Raw genomic sequence first — 10,729 nt, 5'->3', positions numbered from 1 at the left:
GCTTGCCTTCTGAGAAAGTATAGGCTTAGCGCCGAGGCGTTCAGACAACGTTTTCGGAACGCTACTAAGTCCAGGGACGAGAGTTACCCTGAATTCCTGTACAATTTAAGAGTTAATTTGGGCGAGTGGCTAAAGAGCACTGATTCCTACAGTGATAGGGACGCTGTAGTCGAGCGAATTCTTTTGGAGCAGTTTTATAGCTGCCTCCCAGAAAAAGAAAGAAATTGGTTACAGGACCGAGGCGACATTAAGTCGGCAACTGAAGCTGCCGAAGTCATTGAGGAGTACGCTTCGCGCCGACAATTCAGCAACCCAGCAGTGGATAGGCTCCGCAATCCCAAGTTGAGTGTAAATAACCGTCAGAAAAGGCACTTTGCTAGATTTGCAAACGAAGAAAGGAAGGCTTCTTCAGGCAAACGCCCTAGAAAGGACGGCAGTGAGAAAAGTGGGGAAGTGACCAACGCGCAGAACACAAAGATCAAGCTTGGGGCTAGGAAGCCGCTCACATGCTTTAGGTGTAATGAGCAGGGTCACATTGCCGTCAACTGCCGGAAAGAAAAGTTTGTTTTCTCGTATGTCAGTGACTGCGATGAAAATATGCAGCTTTTGGAACCTTACATGCATGACCTAGTAGTCAACGGGAAGCCTTGCAAGGTACTGCGCGATTCGGCCGCAACGATGGATGTTGTCCATCCGGTGTATGTGTCGCCTTCCGACTATACAGGACAGTGTGCGTGGATCCGCCAGGTAGTGGAGGAACAGAGTGTGTGCTTGCCAATCGCGAACGTGGTCATCGAGGGCCCTTTCGGCAAGTTGACAACCGAGGCTGCCGTTTCAGGAAAGCTTCCTAAGTGCTATCCGTATTTGTTCTCCAACAAATCGGATATGCTACTGCGAAAGAGGGGCATCCTTTTCGGAGACAGAGTTGTGCCAGCCTTAACACGTTCAAAGGCGCGAGAACTAGCTACACTGCTAATTCCAGAAAAATCCACCGCGGAGGAAACGACAGCTAAAACAGTGGTCGATGCGGAAGACAGTGGGTCAGAAAACTTTGAGAGCAAGGCATCTCAAATAAGTCAACTTAAAAGTGAGCTTGATGAGACGCGGAATGAGGACGTCCTTGGGAGTAACCTCTTGCCGCCAGCGTCTAGTAATCTAACGAGACTTTTAAGTGAAAACCGAGAGGACTTAGCTATGGAGCAAACCGTGGTAAATCTAACGTTAAACCTTCCCGAGGAGATGGGGGATAACTTGATTTGCCTCAGTGGAAAAGGAAGCAACGCTCAGGAGCTTCACAAAAAGACGGAGCAGAGAGGAGAACTAAAGAAATCCCAGCTGTCCGATCTGGGCGAGCTAATAACAGAGTTTGAGGCCTGCTTCGTGGACAGGCCAGGCAGGACTGATTTGACTGAGCACGATATTGAGCTGACTTCAGACGTGCCAGTGCGATCAAGGTGCTACCGATTTTCTCCAAGGCAAAGAGAAATTCTGGATAGGGAAGTAACTCGCATGCTGGAATTGGGAGTAATAAAACCCTCGGAAAGCGATTATGCTTCGCCTATGATCTTAGTAGAAGCTCCAGGTAAAGACCCTAGGCCTGTGGTAGACTACCGAAAGCTAAATTCTCTCACCAGGGATCAAGTGTATCCTATTCCGAATATTGAGGAGAGAGTAGAACAGGTCAGTAGAGCGGCATATGTGACTACGCTGGACCTTACTCGAGGATACTGGCAAGTACCGCTCACTGAACGCGCCAGCAGATACGCGGCTTTCGTCACTCCGACGGGCAGCTACCAGCCTACAATGATGAGTTTCGGGCTCAAAAATGCTCCATTTTGTTTTTCCCGACTCATGGATAGGGTTTTAAAGGGGTGTGAAACATTCGCGGTGCCTTATTTAGACGACATTGCGGTTTTTTCCGACTCATGGGCGGACCATATGGTACATCTAAGAGCTGTACTGAGCCTTTTTGCGTCAAGCTGGACTAACCGTAAAGGCCGAGAAATGTTGCCTGGCAAGGGCGACCGTGGACTACTTGGGTCACAATGTAGGTCAAGGTTTCAGGAAACCCAGCGAGATTAAGATTTCTGCGGTAGCAGACTACCCGCGGCCGAGCACGAAGACGGAAATTCGAGCATTCCTGGGTCTGACTGGGTACTACAATCACTACATCCCTAACTATTCAGCTTTGGCTAGCCCTCTGACCGACGCTCTCCGCAAGACAGAACCGACAAATGTAGTCTGGGACGAACAAAAGGAAGCCTCCTTCGTAAACCTGAAGGCTGTGCTGATTAGCCGTCCGGTATTGCGAGCTCCAGACTATGGCCGAGAATTCACGGTCCAGTGTGATGCCAGTGATCGAGGGTTAGGTGCTGTTCTCTGCCAGAGAGATGACGACGGTAATGAGCACCCCGTGCTCTACTTGAGCAGAAAACTGAGTTCTAGAGAGAGGGCTTATTGCGCGTCAGAGAAGGAATGCGCTTGCATTGTATGGGCCATTCAAAAATTGCAGTGCTATCTTGGAGGGGCCAAATTCACCGTAGAGACGGACCATTGTCCCCTGGCTTGGCTGCAAACTGCGACATCGAAGAACAGTCGCCTTCTTAGGTGGAGCTTGATTTTACAGCAGTACAATTTTGAAATAAGATACAAAAAGGGGAAGTTAAATGGGAATGCGGACGCGCTTAGCCGCTCTTTCTAAGCGGTCCGAGATGTTCCTCACCATGTATCCAAATTGATAATCAGGTTTTTTTTTTTTTTTTTTCGTGCGCTTGAATATATGTGACTATGTAAAGCAGCACGTTTGGTTTTCGAGGCATACGTGGGTCCTGAACGTCTTGAGAGTGGGCTTTTCTCGAACAACAATGGCAGTTTTCTTTTAACCTGGTCTCTTCAGACGGGAGCCGAGTGCTTGTTTGGACATGTGGTTGAGTTTCAGACAGCTCGAGCAATTTGGCCTACAACAATCAAGACAACGCGACAAGCAACAGCGAGCTTCAAGCGTTCACGTGCAGGCCATTAAGTCGTCTCTTCATGCAGCAGCTGCGGCTGCTGCCCTCCGAGTCTCTTCTGGCGGGGGAGGAGGCTGTTACGACCGTGCATCCGCATTTGCGCGCTCTATTGTTCGCCTGTGGGCATGGAAAAGTATTGTGAATATGTGGTGATGGTCCAATGGCTCTAAGTGAGCCTGTTTCCAGGAATCCTGTTTTGTAAGCATGTTTTGCTTTGTGGACAACCTGCAAATGCCAAACTGACCCTGTCAAGAGAACGTCTGGAAAAACACAAAGAAACGTCCCCCTGCGGGAAATAGCAGGAAGTGCTTTCTTTCTTTTGTTCACCCTTCCAGTCGAGAAGTGCTATCCTCCAGTGATGAATGCCTCCTATCCAAAGGAGACGACAGAGTGACATGTCCGCTGACGTGCAGGACAAGAAAGGAGCATGACTCATACGGCCATTAAGTGATTTCCCGGGAATGCAGGAAAGATTTGCAATTGTCGAAAAGGGACAATGTTGGGAGCCCTATGCGGCGCCACGTGCACTCGGGTTTCTGAGAAGTAAAACCCCTTGTCAGAACCAGCCTGTGGTTTCTTTGCTGAAGAATAGAAATGTACCTCCTCTCCTCGCCGTTCCCAAGCTTTTCCCGCCAACAAGTGATCACGCCCAACGAATGAATGCCGGACCAGTCAGTGCTTCAGACCATCAGTGCAGTGATGTGTTCGTTTGGATGCCGATACCTGAGGGGCGTGCCCTGGATTTGGTTGGTCAACATCTTCAGAGAGGGGCTGGACATAGGGGGTTTTTAAGGACGCTGCAGAGCACGAAATGTCGCTCTGGGCCCTGGGTAAACGGCTCATCCAGTCGCTTCTCGCTATGAACTCTTAACGCTTGTCATTTTGCTGATGTACCCTTCTTCTTCATGTAAATATTCTTGTAAATACGTTTTCTCAAAGTGCCAGTAAACCTGCTTGTACATATTTTACCAACTTCGAAGATTCAGTCCTTCTTCAACCCGGAGTCTCTGCACGCTACCAAGTGAAGGCCGGGTCGCCATAGCCCCAGCGTCACGACAGTACCGTATATCCAAAGAGCTCTGGCTTTGTTACCCACCAATAGCAGTTTCTGAGTAGGCATTAGCTCCCTGAAAAGGGCAACGGTGAAGGCTCTAACTAGCGCGCTGCCTTGGGACGGGCCGTACACAATTCACAGAACCCACGCACCATCCACTCACCAATGTCCTCAGTGCGGTCGCTAACATCGCGGCGACTGGCTGCCACAGCGGAAAACACGGGGACGTTTATCCCCTCTCCAAGGACCCAGTTTTGGGCTTTTATAACCGACCGAGTTTCTCGCGTTCCATAGCACCCCTTTCCCGCAAATGCAACTCGATTTCTACACCGGAAATTTCACCGTCCATCTTCGGTTTTTGCCGACGACCAAGGTAGGAGAGAGGAACAAAACAGGAGAATATGAGAGAGAAAATTGTGGGGGAAAAAAACCTGGCCACTTTCAACAGCTATGTCGGTGCCCTATGGGCCCTTTTCACTTTCTGCTGTCCAAATGCAAACGTTTATTCTTTTCTGTTTTCCGCAAAATACCAGAGAGGCAGCTCCCGTAAGCCGCGGCTCCCATGCTTAAGCGCTGCCTAGACGTTTCTTTTCTTTTCTTTTTTTTTGCTACTTTTCATCTTTCCCGCCTTACCATAACGTCAGCCGCACTTTAAGAGTGGCAGTTAAGGTTACCACATACTGCGGCGCAGTTCACAATCTCCTTTTCCCCTCCACCAGATGCCTCGCGCCTCCGGATCTGCGCTTCGGAGAGGGGGCGCGCTGTGTCTTCGAGCAAGGGCGGTGTCGGAACGCAAAGCCCAGCATCGTCATCCGGCGTCTTTCCGTTCCGGTTACATCACCAGTCGCTGTAGCGGCCGCTTTCGCAAAGTGAAAGTGCGATGCGAGAAACGGCCCGCTGGTAGACCGGGAAGCGGACCTCAGGAAACCCGTTATAAACGTCGGCGGGGGCTTTTCTACCTCCCTCCGTCGCTGCGGTTACGCTTTTCGCTGGTTCATTTTTTGTTTGTTTTCGTGATTTCTCTTTCTGACTCTTCCGGTCACGATGGCAGAAAACAGATGGAGATCTCGGCGCACTCGTGATGCGGTCAAGGCTAGCTGCTTTCTTATTTGGGGCTGCACGGTTTCGTGGAGAGTAACCACTCGGAGCAACGTCTTTCAAGGACTTCAAGAACTCCGGACGAGAGCACAGAAAGAAGGCTAGTGTAATATTTCTTGCACATATCTCACGGTAAAGACTCATGTGTAGCACGCGCGCCCAGTGAGCATAGCTATTGACGATGCGTGATAGTGAAGCCCCGGGTGTCTATAATTGGAAATGCGTCTCGATAGAACACAAAATGCTCATATTCGGAAAGTCAGGGCTACTACGAGTGTAGTACTTCGATTGCGTGTACAAAAATCAATTAAAACAGACAAGACAGTGTGGCTTCTGGCACATAGGAAATGCTTGGTGGAATGCATAGCACCTCAATACGAACATTTATAAAAAAACAAAAAGAGGCTGTCCAATAGGCACCTTAGAAGGGAGTACTTCAAGAATGCATGAATTGGACAGCCTCGGATTCGGAAATATATTTACTTGTTTGTGCGCAGTTAAATCACTGAAAAACTGAAAGCTAGTATCGTAATTGTAAGTTGGGAGCTTTTGTCACCATTTTTGCCTCTGATTATTTGATGTCAGGCTGTCTTTTTCTTTTTCTGCCATAAATTCTCTGTGGAATGAGCGAATCGCACCATCAAGCGCCACCTCCTCTAGCAGGGTGTGCTTTTTTCGCCTTTCATGAAACGCATATCAATATTTGCGGTCAACCGATGCCTGAGCTTCCCAGGTCCTTCTTTACAATAAGAACTAACGAGCATAACCTGCATAACCTGTGGGTTCTTAACGCATATGTTATGGTACAGGGTAGTGAACGAAAAAAATACACGTTAAATTTTTATTTAACGTCTATAAATTGTGTGTAAATTGTGTAAAAACACAAATAAAAGCCAAATAAAAATGCCAATTTCCAATTTCGTAAGTTACTTAAATCCATATTTCACTCATTTTAAGCCTGACGTTGCTGGGGGCGTATTTTCAACTCACAGTTTGTTTTTCACCTCGAAAAATAATGGCAGCAACTACTTACATGGCTTGAAAGCGAACACAATTTTTGCCTTTGCCTGTCATGGGCGCTAAGTAATGCGACCATGTCCCGTATTCCCATGCTATTATTGACTTGTCACATTTAGTGGCATGTTATGCGCGCATGTGTATCGTCGCAAATGATTATAAGCAAAGCTTTGGATGTAACGACGTCATCACGACTGCTCGAATAAGAAATATCTGTGGTCAAAACTCCAGGAAGAAACACTATCATAGTTCACACGATCATATTGCCGCGAAACCTTCAAAACTGTATTAGTTGTTTTTAGCAGCCGCCAGCATGTGGCCTTATCACTCTGATGCTGGCTCGCGTATCAGTTCTGTATTTTTTGTTAATGCTCGATGTCGCGAGACGCACATTTATAAGTTTTGTTGTCGCGTAAGGTGCGCCGAGACCTGTCTCGAAGATTCCGATTACGCGCTTATGTCTCTACAATCTTTGAGGTTGCGCTAGTAGCAGTTTGCGACGTTATCTAGATGGTTCTGAGCAGCTTTTAAATTGAACGTTGACGAGTGCGACGGGCATTCTTAGTTCGACGATGGACGAGCACGTTTGTTGCTATCGCCGCCGCCGAGTTGCTTGGTTCTTTTGCGGGCGCAAATCAGCCCAATAAAGAGTTTCTTCCCTGCACTCCAAGACTTCATTTCTGTCGTTGACCTTGTCACCACCACGTGACAATATTTCTTCGCTGTCAAAATTGGGAAGAGATGTAAATTCGGAGGAGGGCTGCGCTTGAATTCTTCACAAGGGAAGACCAGAACGACGAGCTGGGCTATGGAAAACGACATTCTTCGTGCGAGTCGATCGAACTGTCGGCTGTGTTATCGGCATTTATGAACGTTTTCCTTGATGTCAAGATATAAAGTGGCTCCAAAGAACACAACACGTCCATAATGTACTGAGAAAAACCACTGAAACCCAGCTCTATAATGGCACATCTGTGAAAAGAATATGTATATTGTTACATTGTGCGTTAAAATAAGCACTCAGTTGGAAAAGGTGACGAATGAAAACAAGCTACTTCGATAATCGAATCAAAGGAGCACTCACCTACGCTTGTTAAGAATAGGCAGATGAAGAGCGTGGTTGAAGTTATAGAATAGCCAAGGCGATCTGCTGGGTTTGTAATGGAAATCTTTCCATGAACTTCGCGCTTCGTCGAAGGGACAAAAAAGCTGGTATCGCCAAGAAGAAATTCCACCGCCTGCTGCAAGAGTGGGGAGACGTTGGTTGTAAATACGTTCATTTATATGTTACAACTGTATCTCACCAACACTAACTCATGCAGTAGAAATGTACACCGTTCAAAATTTGTTCAACGTAAATTGAGAACACAGAAAAGAGCTGTGAAACGAATAATTGGTTGGTGTAGCATTAGAAGAAAGCTAGAAGCGAGCACAGTGCATGCGTCAGAGAACAAATGCATGTTAATGACATTCTAGTAGATATCGATTAAAAGAAATGGGCATGGGCACGCCATATAAGGCCAAGGCAAGGTACCCGACGGTCGCTAAGGGTAGCAGACTTGATCTGAAGGGAAGGAAAGCGCAGCAGAGGGAGGAAGAAGTTTATGTGGGCGGACGAGGTTAGGAAGTTTACGCGGATAGGTGGTTGCATCTGGCACAGGACATGGTTGATATCAGAGATATGCGAGGGGTCTTTTCACTGCAGTGAGTGCAGTCAGGCTGGTAATTGTTATAGTGGCTTTTGTTTACACTCTCTGGGATGTCAAGCAGTGATTGACATAAAAGGTTGGTGTATAAGGCACTGATGGCGTTAAATAATTGTGAAAACACATTTCTTAAAATTGGTACCTCTTGATTTAAATAAAGAAATGTATAATGCGGCTTATACCTTTATGACATGCAGAAAACTCTCTTCTATAACTGGTGCGAAACAAAGTGTGGCTAAATATGATGACAAGTAGTACCTTTAGTGTTAAGCCTGTGACACTGTATGCCCGTGACGACCATCCGCCACATTTAGTGGGGTAAAAAAAGAAGTTAAAATCAGAACGCTCAAATATTATATTTTAATATTCATTAGTCTATGCGGTTATTAGAGCACATATTTATGCACTCTTGCGGTGGTTGAGCCGCGTCGCTGGTTTTGTCGGTGTTGTTGTTGTGGCTGTAGGAAGAAGGAAAAGAAAATGCACGGGACTGCTACTGGCTCTGTAGCTGAGCCACCTCCGCTGCCTCGTGCGGACAGAAGCGAAAATAGAGAAGAAAGAAACGGAAGAGGGAGAGAAAGACGCGCGCCGCAGCAACAGCCGTCGTCCACCACCGAAGCGGTGGCGGGTGCAATGACGGCCTACAACAGATAAAAATTCGGTGCAACCGAGCGAAAGAGAGCCACGAAGAAGTCACGGGCCAAACAAAAGTCGCACAAGAAGAGAAAGAACAGCTACAAGCTCTGCGCCACTAGAGCTGCGCTAGTATGTCGCCTTAGGGGGCATCGTAATCGTTGTCAGATTTTTTTGTTAATTATATGCAACTCGCTAATCTGTGTCTTTGGATTTTTTTCTTAATTGAACGCCACTTGCAAATCTACGTCTTTGATGTTTTCATTTGTCTTGGCATGTCTTCGATAGCCTTTTCTTAAATGCTAAAACGCGTCACCCATACACATGCGTCCTTATGAGCACATCGCGTTGCAGCTGCTATTTATTTACTTGCAATGTCTTAAGATCGGTCTTTACAAGATATTGCATTATGCTTAGGGCTTCTTATTTGTTTTTTTTTTGTTCTGGTGTCCTGTCATATTGACATCGTGAAACCTTCTTTACTATTTCAAGCACAAAAATGTGGAGTTTTAACGTAAACTGATTACAACGTCCCAAAGCGTTGGCACACATATGGAAGTTTATATTGACGATGGCGTATAACAGACAGCGGGAGAGTGTGTTGCAATTTACATGCTCGGTGATCGGCTGCGGCGATAGCTGCTAGTTTACGCACTTTCTTCTCACGAGGAATTGCTATGCCCGAATTTGCTTTGCTCCGACAGACTTTCTCCTTTTCCTTCAAGCTCGGCAGACGCAAGCCACAACATTTTTGACACGATCTTACCATGTGAAGAAGTGATTTCGCGATAAAAGACTGTGCGACGATTTCAGCCTTTCAACACTCGATTTATACCGAAGGCGCCTATACCAGTTTGCGCCAGGCAAAACAGCATTACGAGCGTCTTCGTCGGAGCAGGCCTTGCAAAAGCGTCAGTGTGACGCACAGGTAGCCAAGAAGCGTTGCCGTCCTGGGCGCCGATCCGATGGCGGCGGGGGAGGGCTGCAGTGCGCTGCAGAGCGGCTCAGTGGAAGGGAGGACCTTTCGGAAGTGGCGGTGCTCGGGAAGGGGGGGGGGGTGCATGGACCCGGTGCCAGCAGCCCGGGTTCTGTCAGACTCCAGCCGAGCCATTATCGATCCCCCCCCAGCGGGCTGCGCGCGCATCTCGAGGAGGGCCCAGCAGTGGCGGAGGAAGGGGAAGAGGTCTGCCTATTTGCGCGCGCCGACTGCCCCACCGCCGGACGCAAAGAACCCGCGGAGAGAAACGTTCGAACGACGACAACAGCTGGCACCATGTCGTCTTCCTCCGTGGTCGTCGATCTCAACGTGGGCGGCACGACGTATGCCGCGTCTCGAGAGACGCTGTCCCGCTGCCCGGTGCTCACCGACCTGGTAGACTCGGGTCCGCGCGACTCGCAGGGCCGCGTATTCGTCGACAGAGACGGGCCCCTATTCCGTTTCATCCTAGACTTTCTGCGTGACGGACGCCTGCTGCTCCCGGAAGAGTTCCGCGAATTGGCAAGGCTCAAGGCCGAAGCGGCGCACTTCGGGCTGGACGCCCTGGTCACCTGCCTGTCGGCCACGTCCGACGTGCCGGTCAGCGTGGGTCCTTTCCCGGGCCAGCCGGGGTACATCACGCTCGGCTACCGAGGCACCTTCGCATTCGGCCGCGACGGGTTGGCCGACGTCAAGTTCCGCAAGCTGACACGAATCCTCATCTGCGGCAAGGTGACAATGTGTCGCGAGGTGTTCGGCGACACGCTGAACGAATCTCGAGACCCGGACCGCGGCCAGGACGATCGCTACACTTCCCGTTTCTTCCTCAAGCACAACTCACTCGAGCAGGCGTTCGACTGCCTGCAGGAGTCGCGGTTTCGTTGCGTGTGCGCCTGCGGTACCGGCACCTCGTGCGGCGGCGGCAACGAGCCACTCAAGCCAGGCGTCGACTCAGAGGAAAACCGCTGGAACCACTACAACGAGTTTGTGTTCGTGCGCCCTTAAGAAAGGCGCAAGAAGCGACAGGCTGGCGTGGAACCACGGCGGTGGAGGCTGGAGACCCGGCTGACAGAGCATATCATTTGTTTCCCTGGACAGCAGCGCCCCTGTTGCGCCCCGGTCGCGAACGTGGTGACGTGACGGACGGCCGTTGATCATGATCTCGCGCCAGGGTGTCCCCCTCGAGCATGGCATTTCATTTTTTTGCCGCGGCTTTCATCGAGGGCTTGCAAGC

General features: G+C 49.1%; 1 protein-coding gene across 1 annotated transcript; it reads left to right on the top strand.

The window, feature by feature from the left end:
* Positions 1-9,750: 9,750 nt before the first annotated feature.
* Ktl (BTB/POZ domain-containing protein Ktl) lies at positions 9,751-10,500 on the top strand. Its single transcript, XM_084599869.1, has one exon. The coding sequence runs from the start codon at positions 9,793-9,795 to the stop codon at positions 10,498-10,500; it is 708 nt and encodes a 235-aa protein (XP_084455995.1). The 5' UTR covers positions 9,751-9,792.
* The last annotated feature ends 229 nt before the right edge of the window (positions 10,501-10,729 follow it).

Source organism: Amblyomma maculatum, chromosome 4 (assembly GCF_055883805.1).
Source record: "Amblyomma maculatum isolate TAMU_Amacu chromosome 4, ASM5588380v1, whole genome shotgun sequence".
NCBI classification, from domain to species: domain Eukaryota; kingdom Metazoa; phylum Arthropoda; class Arachnida; order Ixodida; family Ixodidae; genus Amblyomma; species Amblyomma maculatum.
The sequence above is the reverse complement of the archived record's forward strand: the minus strand, read 5'-3'. Positions and strand labels throughout refer to the sequence as shown.